The 15,164-nt window shown below is 48.8% G+C and overlaps 3 protein-coding genes across 3 annotated transcripts; 1 reads left to right on the top strand and 2 right to left on the bottom strand.

Annotated features, from left to right (window-relative positions):
• Window positions 1-707: 707 nt before the first annotated feature.
• Window positions 708-2,440, bottom strand: INS49_014759 (uncharacterized protein; the record flags this gene model as incomplete). Its single annotated transcript, XM_043175448.1, has 4 exons — window positions 708-1,058; window positions 1,124-1,337; window positions 1,902-2,177; window positions 2,400-2,440. The coding sequence occupies 4 exons, from the start codon at window positions 2,438-2,440 to the stop codon at window positions 708-710; spliced, it is 882 nt and encodes a 293-aa protein (XP_043020405.1).
• Window positions 2,441-4,423: 1,983 nt separating this feature from the next.
• On the bottom strand, window positions 4,424-7,727 carry INS49_014758 (uncharacterized protein; the record flags this gene model as incomplete). The annotated part of the gene is made up of 12 exons (XM_043175447.1): window positions 4,424-4,435; window positions 4,488-4,589; window positions 4,639-4,789; window positions 4,900-5,085; window positions 5,148-6,006; window positions 6,082-6,278; window positions 6,330-6,360; window positions 6,411-6,534; window positions 6,588-6,660; window positions 6,891-7,284; window positions 7,360-7,489; window positions 7,548-7,727. The coding sequence occupies 12 exons, from the start codon at window positions 7,725-7,727 to the stop codon at window positions 4,424-4,426; spliced, it is 2,439 nt and encodes an 812-aa protein (XP_043020404.1).
• An 877-nt stretch (window positions 7,728-8,604) lies between these two features.
• On the top strand, window positions 8,605-13,118 carry INS49_014757 (uncharacterized protein; the record flags this gene model as incomplete). The annotated part of the gene is made up of 10 exons (XM_043175446.1): window positions 8,605-8,874; window positions 8,932-8,955; window positions 9,019-9,211; window positions 9,291-9,665; window positions 9,729-10,304; window positions 10,478-10,583; window positions 10,634-10,891; window positions 10,967-11,385; window positions 11,450-12,562; window positions 13,111-13,118. The coding sequence occupies 10 exons, from the start codon at window positions 8,605-8,607 to the stop codon at window positions 13,116-13,118; spliced, it is 3,342 nt and encodes a 1,113-aa protein (XP_043020403.1).
• Window positions 13,119-15,164: the final 2,046 nt, after the last annotated feature.

The following is a 15,164-nucleotide window of genomic DNA, read 5'->3' as shown; positions in this document are numbered from 1 at the left end:
TTTAAAGATTTCGTCACTAATAATAAGATGACTCGATCATTTTCAGCCTACAATGTGAGCCCAGAAACCTTTCAAGGGACATGATCATACGGCGTGAGTTTCTACAGTCTAGTTTCTAGTGTAAGGTTCCATCTACGCCAAACTTTTGTCCATTCTTGATCCGTGGCGCATGCTTGCGAAGACCTCTCTGTCCTCCAACCTTTTGCCCCCGATTGGTACTTCTGAAGCGATCGACTGACCACAGTCTTCGTTCATGAGCAGATTTTGACTAGCTGGCAGATCAGTTTGCTCGGAGCAGGGCAGTGCAGCACCTGAGCACATGATTTAGGTCCCACCCGGGAGAGTGGGGGAGGATCAGTTCCGACCGTAGCCCCTTTTCTTCTCGGAAGAGGCTCGGCTGTCGGGTCGGTCTTGGAATGTTTTTATATGTTAGTTCTGTATTAATAGAGCAAGTGGACGAAATTTTGAGCATGAAGGCAGTACTGTTATTTCTTAGTCTTCCCATACCGGGACGAGGGTTATGTAAAAATAACATTGGATTCGAGCCGCAGATATACCCAGCCCCAGACAACCTCTCTGCTGCAGCATCAGTGCTCACAATCAACGAACCAGATCTAAACAACGGTTTGGCCAACGAAACACGGCTCGCCAATTCCACTGGCCATCCATCAGGCTGCAGAGTTCTGCTGTTGACACCTAGGCAGCGATTACCCGTACAACGACTTGGAAGAGCCTGCGATGCTAGCAGGGCCACTTCTCGGCTCGGAATAAGACATTGGCAGGTTCCCCAGCGTCTCGCCCCTTCTGGTCATGGGAATGGCCTTTGTGTGGCCGAACCATGTCCCGGATCCTATGCCTTGGTAGCTTGCACGCTGAAGTTGGAGCGTCTCTGTAGCTGCCCATTCAAGGTAGGTGTATTCTCCGTACTTGCGTCGGTGATAGAGACAGGAAAAGATTGGTTCCAGCAAATAAGATATTGTAAAGATAAGGATGCCTGAGATGTAGGCAAAGTATAGCCCGAACAAGCTAAAAGATATATACTCAGTGCTGAGTATTTTCTGTTTGGAGCTATGTTAATACTATTGATTGTATTGTGACTCAGGCAGGGTCTTAGGATACGTACCTGGCTCTGGCATAATCCTTGAATATGTTTGTTTGGTGGACGAATAGTATACTGGCTGAGAGTAGGATCGGTCGGTCCCATCGCAGTATTGACGACTTCGGCCTGTATAGAAGCCAGATATATTGCGAACCAGTGGGAGACATCGATTTGCCACTGGTCGTCTGGCAGCTCTCCTATTAACCCGCTGCTGAAGTATTTGTGTGATTCCAGAGCCCTGGGTCCGAGGGTGATCAGTATTCGATTAATACCGACGACGGAATACCTCAACTGCATCAGCAGCCATTGAAATCTCGACCCCAGCCGATGGCTCGTAAACTGGCTGGTACGAAACTCCTCTTCTGTTACATTGAACAGGGTCAATGATTCCAAGATTGAATCAGATACACTTGCTAACGGCCCACATCGCCTATCCTCTGGGAGAGATGGGTTGCAGAACTGGTACTGTTGAACACAGCCAAGCGTTGAGGCAGCCTCCTCTGGTTGGTACACTGTAGCCGAGTCCTTCTGACCGACGTACGATACCTGTTCTCCTGGGACTGTCCCTCGATACCATGGATCAGGGGTCGACTTAAAGAACCTGACCCCATTCCCGGAGAGGGAAACTAGCATTGTGTCTCCATCCGATCGGGCGAGTGCAGGAATTGGCGAGAAAGTCGACCTGTCCGCTGAAACAGCGCCAGACTCCATGAAAGCATATTGGAGACTATCAAGACTCGTTAATCCAGGACTTAAGCCTTTCGTCATTTATCGGGCAGGGAATCAGAAATGGGCTACTTACCCGAGAAGCAAGTTGCGCGGGAATCTCCAAGGGTTCTCTTCTTGCTTGGCATATTGGGAATATGCACTCTCCACTGTGATGGTTGCGTTCTGGTATTCTAGACCGGACCCATCCGTGGACCCATCCATGAGGGGACCATAGTGATAGTTTGTGTAGTTGTTGGAGGGCGTGGCCTCGTTGCTGACGTAGCCCTGCGTTTCCAGCGGTGCGCAGTGGAGGACAGTCCTGAATTGAATGCTCTCATCTTGGGGGCTGTTTATACCCTGGTCTTTCACACTATCGATATAGCCAGAGTTCAGAAGAATATTTAATGATTCACTGCGGCAAATCCCCCCAGGAAAGGGACAAGGAGCCCTGTTATCAACCTTGCTAGGGAGATTATTCTTAACAAAATACGTGCAGTCAAATACTCCGAGATTGACTGTGTAACACTGCTGGGCGCTAGGCAGGAAATCAAAAGTCAGCAGCAGCTCCCTAACCAAACTCCTTTCAACTTACTAATTTGCTGCATTATCAACCTTTCTCGAGATGTATAACATTCTGGTGCTCATCAAATCGGTAGTCGTTGGGAGGTCTATAATGCCGCAGTTTGTACCGTCTAAAAGGACTTCATTCTTAAGTGCGGAAGAGATCTGTGATGAGTAACCTCCCGCAACTGCGAAAGCGACTACACAGAAGACCGTAGTTAAAAGGGTGGGCAGTAGCCGGGTGATGGGTCGGTCGGTGGCATTATACCATGCCCAGGTGAGCTATATAATCGCCCAAAGCGCCGATGCCGCGGATTCTGAGTTTCGCAATATTACTTGACGCTGGTGGTGAAGTGTGTCTCGAGGCTTAGAGGTGGAATAGCTTTTGTAGAAGACGTAACAAGCAATACGCCACAGACGATCCGTTACAATGCCGATGAAGATAGCCGTAAAGGCAATGAGGAGGTTGCCTTGAGTCCGATCCAGTGTAAGTGTCGCACCCATTACACTTCCTCGTGACCAATTTATCCAGGTGCCTAAATGTACCGAATTTTGCACTGTCGATGCAGCTCCGCTCCAGCCTTAGGGTCGCCATGCTGTAGAAGTTGACCTATGTATATTAGAGGCCGGAAAACGATGAAATGATCGAATCACTGGAATGCTTCTGAAAAAGATTGCGTAGCTGACCAAAGCCGGACAAGCATGTAAAGCATATGTGGAATGAGTGTCGGGGATGGGGCCGAGGAAAAAGTAGGGCCAGGAGTTGTCAGTATGAAACAGTGCTCGAGAAGAACTTTAGAAGCCGCTCTTCGCAAAATGGTGGCATTTCTGGCTTCATGGAACCATTTATACCAACTCCTCAACAGCAAGCTGGCTCATTATACGTCTCTGCAATCAAGACGACTCAACGACAAGAGAAAACTGTGTCGCCTCAAAAGCTGTCAGAGAGCCCTACTTGCAGGCGTCAGACAGCTCTGAGGTGCGGCTGAGATGATGTTGGGGCCGTCTGTGCTGCGCATCTGTGGTGGTATCCTCGCTACCCGATTTACTTGCTACCGGGGAGAGCCCATTGGAGTTTGCGTGCCGGTTTATCGCTTGAACATGTCAGCGCGTGCAGCCAAGGTGCTAACTTGGGAGTATGCTTACTGCAGCTGCGAGCCAATTTTGGAACTCGGAGAGCATTTCTGGCGCTGATCTTTCCTCACCATCCATCGTGTGTTCGGCAGATGAGGAAGTAATTGATGTGGCAAAGTCCAAATGCAGATATGCTTTTGTCAATGTTTAGTAGTACTGACGACCTCAGAAGCCGCACAAGTTCTGAAAGAACGGTTCTGGGGCTCCAACACGCGCTTACCTGCATGCGCTGAAAACCAGGAGGGGATTCCCAAGGCGGCACGAAAGTATTGCAGCCCAATCAGGTCATTAAGGCGATACCGAGTCTGTGTTTGGCTTCTGCCCTACTTTCTTTTCAGCACCTGATGTGGGCGCAAATGCACATGGACTGCCACCAACATATCACAGTTTAAACTGGAAATCAGAGATTCGCACCTGCAAAAATAGAGGGTACACCGGTACATCGCCAGCACCATTATGTGAGAATTCACAATTTGAGTCATCGGCCACACCAAACACTAACGCCCAGTTCACATACCTAACACCTAATTTACATACACAATTACCACATCTAATCAGCCTTAAGTATATAAATTAACTATATAAATTGGGTATGTGAATTAGGTATGTAGGTGTTGGGTGTGTAGGTGTTAGGTGTTGGGTGTATAGGTGTGTAGGTGTGTAGGTGTTGGGTGCTGGGTGTCTGGGTGTGTGGGTGTGTGGGTGTGTGGGTGTGTGGGTGTGTGGGTGATGTGTTCTGGAGTGGTGTACCGGTGTGCCCTCCGTTTTTGCGGGTGCGAATCTCTGTGTTCTTAAACTGACAGTTGTGAGAATCCCAAGGATCACATTCAACTGCCAAATCTCAGACGACCTGGCGCAATCTAGCCCCTGTCGAAGACGACGGGCTTGCTGTAGGGTAAAGTTGTCGACCACTCATGGTGTTTACGCAAGATACTTATAGCAGTCAGCAATCGCTCACAAGATGCAAGCTTGGGTTTGTACGTACCTTAAGGAGCCTTTCTCGTGCGCTCATCGCGTTTTCCACGCCATCGATCTCGAATGCCTGACGCATGACGGTAGCCTTCCTATCTTGTACTGTCAAGACGTACTGGGATGATTTTAGCTCTGCAAGATTTTCTAGCATCGTCAAACCTTACCTCCTCGATGCTATCCTTCACAATATAGCGTGTGGCAATGACATCCTGAGTCTGGCCTAGTCGATGGACGCGATCTATGGCTTGATTCTCGGCGGTTTGGGTCCATTGAGGCTCGATGATATGGACACGACTGGCGACAGTGAGATCAAGTCTACCAAGCTGGTATTAGTAAACACAGCGAGTAATGGGAACCCGAGTGCAGATAGAATTCCTTCCCGCAGTCCTTCTCTTCGTACGTGAGCGAGCTTTGCCACTACTTACCCAACACCAGCACTTCCAATGGTGGCCAAGAGGATCCCACAACTATGATCGCCTCTGAATCTCGCGATGGCCTCCCTGCGTGCTTTTTCTGTCTTGCTACCATCGATCCTCACAAAGTCCAGGCCTTGGATAATCAAGGCCTTTTGTATCAAATCGAGCATCTTGGTCCAGCAAGAGAAGACAACGCTATCAACATTGTAAGCGGAAAGGTGGCTGAAAATATCAGGGAGGTTGGGAGGTTGGCTCACCTCTTAATTGGTTGATAGGGACAACTTTGACGCTCTGAAATCAGGTTTTGAAGCAATGCCTGAACTTTTGACGATGGCATGTAATTGCTCGTGGCTGCAGTGAATTGCACGCTTGGGTACGGACTGCTTGAACCTGATTTTGCCGTATCTTGATCGCAGAGCTTGCACACAATGTCGACCAGTATCTCCTCATCTGAACTCTGTTTCTGGCACCGGGAGCACATATAATGTCCACAATCAAGAGATTCCTGATTCGGGCTGTCTTCGTTGACTGGGGTTCGACAAACAGCACAAGCTTCCAATGCGTCGAAGAGATTACGCGAAACCCTCTCCGTAGTCGTGCGATCATCAAACAGTTGGTGGACTTTCCTCGGCAGTAGATCGAGCCCATGGTCACAGAATTGTCGTAGCCGCGCTATTGTCTGCATGATGGAAGCTGTAAAGCGGCGGGGAACAACCACCCCATCATCTTCGTGGAGGATGGAGGCGTAACTGGATTTGAGCACACTGTAATTCTTTCGCTCTTCTCCGGTCAAATGTACTAGCTCTTGGACAACTCTTCGCTCAGGGAGGCTCAATTCGTCATGGACCGAGTCTTTGGTTCTCCTCAAGGCTGTAGCATATACGAGCTTCCGCAGTGTCTCCAGCCCATTCAGCGTTCCCTTAACCACAGGATTTGAGATCCGGGAGTTGAATGTGGAGGACGAATCAAATGGATGAACCCCAAGGAATCCCATCAAGGAGCCCAGGTCTTCGACTCGGTTGAAGATCGGTGTCCCTGTGAGACACCAGCGGAAGCGAGCTTGCAGGGCGTGGATGGCTCGAAACCGTTTCGTAGACCGATTTCGAATCACATGGGCTATACCGTAAGAAATTATAATCAGTTCCCGTTGAATATTGGTCCATAAATCAATCTCGGCGAATGCTGTCTTACCTTCGTCGAGAATCACACGTAGCCACTCAGTAGATCCGAGACCGAGGCCCGCAACAGTATCAGTCCTCTTTTTCGACCTCTCGTTTGACACAGTGTCATAAGTTGTCAAGACAACATCGTATTCCTTGAGTGATGAGATGTCGCCCTTGGAAGCTCCATAATATTTGTGGTACGATAGTTGCCCCGGATGGACGTGACTGGTACCTAGTTAGGGCGGCTTCAACTTTTCTTCTGTTGGAGTGACCTACTTCAATATCTGCTCCTCCCACGTCTGAAGCACTGATATTTGGTTAGTTTGGTATCATAGTGTTAAAAAGCCTAGCACTCACGGGACAATGGTGTCACAATCAGAGTCGTATGGGGCAATAAAGAGCCATCCACACTAATATCGAATGAGTCTTTCGACGCTGCAATCAGGGAAATAGCCGTAAGCGTCTTTCCCAGGCCCATATCCTATATATTGCTTGAGTACATCCAGCAGCTTGTAAAGCGGTAAAGAGACATACATCGGCAAGAATACCACCGTAGCAGAGTTTTGGAAAGTCGGTCTGCACAGATCCAGTGACAGTGTTCTTGTATCTGGTGACAGAAGCACAATTAGGTCAGTACTTTATGAAGTAGAACGCTGTGTAGGTGGCTATAAAAGCTCATACTTGACGGAGTCATGTGAGTTTATGGTTTTCCATACAGACCCAAAGGTGTGATTGTCGACGTCTCCATTTTCCTTTTCAACCATCATTGAAAATGCTTTCAGTTGATGTCTGCCTCGTTAATACGAATAATTTATCTAATATATATGTTGAACTTACTGCTTAAGTCTGGTGCGAACACGTGGGCTCTGTTGCCTTGCAATGAAATACTGAGGGCCACATGCCGAATCCATGACCTCTCGAATTCTTGGCTTTAAAAGATCTGTTTCACAGAGGATTTTCTGCTGTTTCATAACCTTGACTGGAACACCAGCTGCATGCTCGTGAGGTAAGTTCCCACCATCACTGAGCGCTGGGTTGTACAGGCGATGAGGGTTGAAATATTGCACAGAGTGATCGCCTCTTATTTGGTCTGGGGGATCCTGGAGAAACAGTTCTGCGCCGTCCAATGCGTTACCGATGGCATCTTTTTGGCTGAACATGCCGTAGATGACTATGAATAGCTCGTATACAGGCTTTTTCCGCGTCGAAGCATCGTTGCGGATTAGCCAGGCTCGGAGTGTTGCATTGTGGCGTCCATAGAGCTCTCTAAGGATAAGTGTTGATTGATGTTGCCGCCCAAACAAACCTCCGTATTTTTGGGTCCCTATGTTGCGAGCGATAAGCTGGTCCTCCTCAATATTGAGTGAGATCTCGACGAAATCCTCGCCGTCGCCTCCCAAAGCATCCGGCTTCATGGTTTTCACCTCGATTTTGATCTTGGAAGGTCAATAGGTATGGATGAAATGGGATGGGAGTGCGGGACACAAAACTCACCATTCCAAAGCACACGTCGTGCCTGTGATCAACTAGCCCTGTGGACTCTGGTAGTATGCCTGCCAGTGCGTCTGTGGCAGAGCCCTGAGCTGCACACTCTGTTTGTTCCAGCTTCCTCCTCTTAACCCTCGGACCTTCCATGCCGGTGGCGTGGCGGGAGAACTCGACACCATCATTCATGTCGAGGGGACGATAGACAGTGCTGTGACTTACCAGGCGGCAACTTGAAAAATGGCCTCTCTGTAGTTCAAGCTTCCTTTTCGCTCTGATAGTAGCTCGGTCCTTGCGGTTGATTGTAGGAAAACCCTGTGACCTCGAAGTGACACATGGATATTGACTTGAGTGAAGAAAATGTACGAGGCGGGCTTGATGCAACAATAATTATTCTACTTACGCAGATGATCTTCATGATGGCTGTGTTGCTTGTGTTCCCAATGTATAAGCGCTACCAAATTGCACATGCTTGGCTGCATAATTAGGTGTCGAGGTACATCACTGCTCCTGTTGCGAGAAATACGAGGTGCATACCACTGCAACCTCCCTGCGTGGACTTCGGCTTTGGCCGTCCAAGATATAAATATATACTCGTTACAAGTTGACTCGCTAGCCTATGATTTTGACTCTACTGTTGTTGCAGTAGGTAGAAATGAAGACCTTGATCCTGCCGACAGGTTGATGGTGATTAATCTCCATGTGTCACCAAATAAACCCGCCACGATTGCGTTGGGCGACCAACTTGCTCCAATTCGGTGCCTATTTCAGCCCAAACCTTGCCCTGCCACCGCCTTACCCCCTACAGCCGGCGTTGTACCAGTCAACGATGGCTACGTGGCCCAAGATGGCCCCGCATGCACAACGTACTGCGCCGTGCATGAGTGAACGTAGACATGCAGGCGCAGCGAGTGTGCAACACACCCAATTCAAGTAGGGAAATTTGAGCATCTCGCCATCAGGCTCCGTCTAGGCAAAAGCTGAGATCCCGAACATCAGGGTCTTGCAGCCATTTTCCAATCCCTCCCAGATTCCCTTCTGCAACATCCCTTCAACTGAGACCAGGATGGCTTCTCACGCCCTCGTTGATGCGTTCGAAAGCGCCAAAAAGGAGTTCCTCTCCCGGCTTCCTAAAGGAATACCAGCCAGCTTTGAAGAATTCACTACAATCAACGAGGTATACAAGGCTGCCGAGCAAATACAAGCAGCACAGGCCAGCACGAGAATGAGACGAAACCTCGGCAAGATTCAACCTTTTCTCGAGTGCTTAAGACACTATGGGGAAGTCATCGAGACGTTTGTCACCGTGAAACCCGATATACTGGCACTAATATGGGTACGTATGATATCTCAGGCTAATTGAGTAGAGTTGCTCACAAAGATTCTCATCTAGGGCCCTATCAAATTCCTCCTGCTTGTGAGTACCTGGACCCGATTTGGCGATGCGCGTGAAGACCAAGCTAACATGACTCTCAACCAGACATCGATCACCTATAACAAAAGCTTCGACAATCTAGTCAACGTGATGGCTCAGATCGGTCACTCCCTCCCGGCCTTCGAAAAGTACACACAACTGTTCCGGGGCAATAAGCCGATTCAACAAGTGCTATGCCTATTCTACCAGGATATTTTGGATCTGTACTCCACATTTATGGAGTTCTTCCGCCACACAGGTATATAGAAGCATGCTTTTAACTGCTACCTCACCTTCTTTGATAGGTGGCTCAGTAGAATAACACATCATTTCCACAGGATGGAAATCATTCTTCGATGCGCTATGGCCAAAATCAGCTGAACGTATCAGGGTGATCATAGAAAACGTTAAGGAACACAAACTACTCATGGACGATTCAATAACATTGGCTCATGTGGTTGAAGCACATGCAGCCCGCCAAAGAGCTTTTGAGGAATTTGAAAGGCAGCATGAGTTTCGACAACGCCAGGACTTTGAGGCCATCAAATCTTCTCTCAATCCGGTGCTTTACGACCGAGACCTGCAACGACTGAAAGCTTGTCGGGTAGTTCGGTCGGGTGACTGGTTATTGGACCAGGAAGAACACAAAAGCTGGATTGACCCTTCTGATAAAATGACAAGGCTGCTGTGGTTACAGGGGATACCTGGAGCTGGTAAGCCGTATTGGAATTAATTCCGCTCAGTAACCTATTGGCACTGACTTCCCACGACTCAAGGCAAGACGTTCCTATCTTCCTCAGTTGTTGAGCACATTGCAGACAAGGGCGATCCAATGGTGTTTGCTTTCTTGGACTACCAGTCCCGAGAAAGTATTTCTACAATCCAATTATTGCACTCATTCATCTGGCAGATGGCCCTTGACAATGGCGGTTTGCAGGCACCCCTGATCTTGGCCTACAAGCAACACTACCGCCGTCTTAAGAGCGACCTTGGCTTCGTCAAAGAACTCTTCAGCCAGTTCTTGGATGCAGTACCAACAGCCTTCATCGCTATCGACGGGCTCGATGAGATGCTGCAAGTTGAGCGGCTTCAACTTCTACGGACAATACTCGAAATTCTCCAAGCGAAGACTAATGTGAAGGTCCTTATCAGCAGCAGACCCGAAGACGACATTTCAAACCTGATCTCGGAAGAATCCAAGCCTATTCGGGTCCATGATTACAACAGCCATGATATTGAGGCATACGTCAACATTCGAGCCTCCTCCTTGGTGTCGGATGCCAGGCTCGCTGAACCCGGCCTTGCACAGGAGATCTCAAACCAGATGAAAGCAATCGCAGCAAGATCCGAAGGTAACTACATCGATATCGACCCATGTTGCCCCCATATACTTCCGAACCATCGAAGGAGGTCAACCTTAGCTTGACGAGAACAAGTCTCGCTCCCCATACTTTCCATTCCTTCTCTCCCGCTCACTTTATCCTATGAGTCAATTGTGAGATGTCGAAATTAACTGACTATCTAGGAATGTTCCTGTACGCACGGCTTGTCTGCGATAGCATCGTTCTACTTGGAGATCTTGATTTCATTAAAGAAGCTGTGGAAAATCTACCGGAGGGCCTCAACGAGGCGTCAGTCCCTCAAGTCAACCTCTATATAGCATAGACTAATACGCACACAGATACGACAGAATCCTTTCCAGAATCACAGATGGTCTGCAATCACGCCAACGCGACGATGCTCGGCAGATTCTGGCACTTATCACTTGCTCTGTAGTGCCGCTCAGCAAGAACGAGATTCAACTTGCCGTCTACACCGCCCACGGGAGGGATCCATCCAAAGGATGCAAGGGATTGTTCCTGAACATACTGGACCGGTGTGGTCCAATTATTGAGGAAATTGATGGACAGTTTCGCTTCGTCCATTTCAGTGCTCGGGAGTATGCGTCTGCAAACGCTCATTTTGGGCATCAACTGGAAACCAATTGGACACTTTGGTGCTAACACTCGCTCAGATATCTTCTCAGCGCCCAGAGCAACTATTATCTCACCGAACCTGCAGCAAATGCGTGCGTAGCATCAATGTGCATTAGCTATTTGAGTTCTGGCTGTTTTGATGTGGACATCGACGACAACACATTGGGCCTACACGTTCGATCCGGTGCATTTGTTCTCTTCGCCTACGTCTGCAATCACTGGCTTCATCATATCGAGAAAGTCGAAAAGCAAGAGTATCAAAGGTTAATGAAGGATATGAATCGCCTTATCGACGTGAGAGTCAATCCGAGTTTCGTAGGCGAGGCTATCGTATCCGAGTCCCACGACGCGAGCAGGTTGCAAAATATGAACTCGGCTGAAGAGAAGATCAAGCGCATGCTTGGCAGCGCTCACTCCTTTTCAAAAATACGTAAGAGAGATGTTAGCTTCGACGATGGTAAGCGATCGTGATTTCTCAATATTGTTATGCCACTTGAAGCCACGTTAATGTGTTTGAACAGATGAAGACTGGAATTTCATGGACCCATTCACATTCACAGAGACTGAGGCAAGATTCCGCCACATGCTCGAATCCATGCTTTGTGAGACAGCCAAGCATCGACCTGACTGTACCTGTCAGGAACTGAAGAACATATACGGGAACAGTATTTACAAGTGTGGCAGGCCGGGATGCCCGTTGTACAGGGTCGGATTTGACACCATATCCAGGAGAGTTAAGCATATACAGAGACACATTCGGCCTTTCAAATGTGAACACTCTGAATGTGCTTTTGCCACTCTTGGGTTCGCAAAAGAGACAGATTTGGAGGCACATTTGGCCAATGCTCATAACCAAAACCTGCACGCTGTGCCCCGCATCACGCAGGGACGGACGAATGCATCGAGCGAAGAAGAATTGAAGGCCATTCTCATCGACGCAGTTCAAGAAAATGATCTGTCTATGATCCTAGTAGAAGAAGATGCAGTACGGAGATTCACATACGACCTGCTATTGAGCGCTTACAAGGGACGATCATCCGACGCTATTATCAAGCACTTGCTCGGTGAGCTCACGCAACAAGATTTCTACTACGGAGATCCCAGATTGCTACTATGCCCAGACATATTCATGGCTTCAATTGATCATGGAAATTACGATGTGTTTGGGCAGTCTTGCAATCTCTTCCACGAGTGGTACCAACCTACACCCAACGGCATCAGACGTGGCGTGCAAGTGCTGAAAGCCGTGGGCCAGACAAGACGTGCAGACCTCGTGGAGATGGTATCGTCTAACTTACTCGTGATGGATGATTCAGTGGGTACTTTCAAGATTTCGAATTTCAAGACACTCCTCGTAGCAGTTATACCCAGAAAGCCCGACACGCAGGCAGAGATCCTGGCACTGGAGTGTTTCGAGAGGATCCAACCTCAACTCTCAGAGCATTCAAGTTACCTGCTCACACAACTGGGAGAACGTTGTTGTTCAATCGCGATCGCAGAGTTCTTCTTAGCAAACGGCGCTGCCGTCGACGGCCTTCATGACACGAGCACTGGGTCGCAATGTCCGATTTATACTGCTGCCAAACAGACTCACCGAGAGGCAGCCAAATTCATGGAGCTTCTGGTGAAAAAAGGTGCGCGTACAGCAGTTCGAATTAGGAAGGGGAAACCATTGAGCGAACTTCCAGGTCCAAGAAATATTCAGAAGTGGATAGGAATTACATGGGAGGAACTGATCAAGCAAAATACCCCATCTGTCGAGGAAACCACCAGTGATACACGGCAAATATTGGAAGAATAGTCTAATCCATAATTGGGCCAGCGTCTTGCAATTGGTGATGCGAAAAGTTGCACGCTTTGTTGTTTGAGACCGAAATGGATGGGACAAGTGGTAGCAAAAATGCAAGCTCTTTCAACTGATTAGCCGAAATCCAGTGACCGGGACGTTGATCGTTGTATGTTGCTGCCTCATGACTGAATGAATTCGAAGAAAACGGAGATTTGCACCTGCAAAAATGGAGGGTACACCGATACATCGCCATCTCTAAACCACGCAAGAGTTCACACACCCAGCACCCAGCACCCATACCCAGCATCTACACCTAGTACCCACACCCACACCCACACCCAACACCCAATACCCCCAACTTATACGCCCAATTTGCACATCTATTCAAGTTAGGCGTATAGGTATTAGGTGTGGGTGTGTGGATTAGGCCTGGGTGATATGTTCCGATTAGCTGTAGCTATGGCGTGAGTTGATGTACCGGTGTACCCTCCGTTTTTGCGGGTGCAAATCTCCGTGTTCAATTCAAAAGGTAGCCAGCCTCAGATAATACCTTGGAGCGAACACTGTTATCTTTGCAGCGGAAGCCAGTCTTACCGGCATGATTTTATTTTCTAAAAGTGACTATACAGCTGTTCTGAGTTCAGCACAGTAACCAGTCACCTAGGAAATCCGACACACTCATGACTGACTGACGCTTCCAGCCAGTATGTATGTTTGACACTTTCAGGGACCTATCTAGATTTCTCTGCCTCCCAGGGCTTTAAAATATGTCACATTTCGGCCGCTATCATTATGGATCAGTCTTGATCTCATTGACAAAACAGACTTTCAAATAGGTTCGCAAAAGCCAAAGAAGATAAGGTAGAAGTAGGAGTGAAGAAGTCAAGACCTCACCATGAAGAGAAAATACTATGACGACCTGTGCGACGACTACCTGTCCGACTGGGACTCCGATACGAGCTCGACCACGTCGTCTTCGTTCTGGTCGGATGAAGAGTCAGAGTGGACGTCTGAATCTTCAGATTGTTCCTGCTAGTTGAGAAATAAGGCGACCAAGGAAGGTGACGGGAAGTTGGTTTCTGTTGAGACAAGTAAGATGAACGATTTCAGCCTTGCATTTCGTAGATGACATGTAGACCATCATCCTTATGATCAGATAACAGATAGCACAATGAATACAAATGCAAGATAAGTGTGCATTAGCATGGTCTCGCCATAATCAGCTTGGTATCAGCACTTGCAACCTCATGATTACGCGTCGAGGCCATTCTCGGGCTTGGCTAGCAGGGGGATTATTGAACGGACCCGGGTCTGCAACGAAGGACAAGATATATCGAGAATAAGTTTATTACAGTCAAGAGAAGAAGTCACTCTACATCCTCTTGCGGCTCGTCATGCAGCATCAAACCCTGTCCAGACTGCTCATCCAGGTTAAAGCCCATCCCGCATTGCGTATATGCTTTTGCGCACTCGCACCCCACGAAACCATCACCGGCCGCAAACCCGTGATAGCTTCGGGCAAATAAACTCAACACTACCAGTAGATCCCGAACAAACTAGCCAGAACACACAAAGACACTCCGCGGGGAAAATCTGGGGTAGCCGCCTCGGCCAACAAACCGAATGTCCGACAATCGAGCATAACTCCCCGATCGGTGACCGAGGCACACACCCCTCCCTTGCCTTTGGGCATCCGAAAGGGGAGTAAGTAACTAGTCCGTCCGAGCAAGCTCGCAACGCCGGAGGTTGCCTTGTTTTCTTTTCCCAGGGGCCTGGCGACCTTTCGGCGCACAGAGGATGACTGTACTCCGCCGCGGCGCCAAGGTCCGGGAAGGCGGTCGGACTCGGTACGGATGTGTGTGTGTGTGTGTGTGTGTGTGTGTGTGTGTGTGTGGTCGGGGTCGGGTGCATGGTGCCTAGATTTCGTTGGGGAGGCGCCGATGGCTTGTCGCGTGCCCGCACTATCGCCTGGGCTTTTCCATGCGTGCATGACAGCCGGATGGACCCCAGCAGGCAGGAGGGCTAGGCTTGGAATGGCGGCCATGTATGAATGTCAGTAGCGTGCGTGTAATAAGTGTGCGCTTGGGAATACCGGCAGATCTGGTGTTGCAGTGGCTAGTGAGATGTGGGGTGTGACATCTCAACGAAGGCTGTGATGTTACCTCAAAGCATGCTTAGGTAGTCTATGGAGTGATTTGATGCGCATGATGGTTTATCACAGCAACATGAGCGGTAGCACGACCCTTGAATCGTCCGCGAGCACCGGTCTGGAATCAGTGCATGTTGTTGCGGTGACAGGTCGGAAGTGCTGCAGATGGGCGGTAGTCTACAAGTAGCAGTGTTGCAGCTATCAGCGCTAATGAAGAAGTATACTACAACTACGAGGCACGACGAGTTAGGGCTCGAGCATGTGTCAACGAGTCGCGTTGAGCTAGGAAACGTTGAGA

The sequence above is a fragment of the Diaporthe citri genome (genome assembly GCF_014595645.1).
Source record: "Diaporthe citri strain NFHF-8-4 chromosome Unknown scaffold_8, whole genome shotgun sequence".
In the NCBI taxonomy this organism is placed as follows: domain Eukaryota; kingdom Fungi; phylum Ascomycota; class Sordariomycetes; order Diaporthales; family Diaporthaceae; genus Diaporthe; species Diaporthe citri.
The sequence above is the reverse complement of the archived record's forward strand: the minus strand, read 5'-3'. Positions and strand labels throughout refer to the sequence as shown.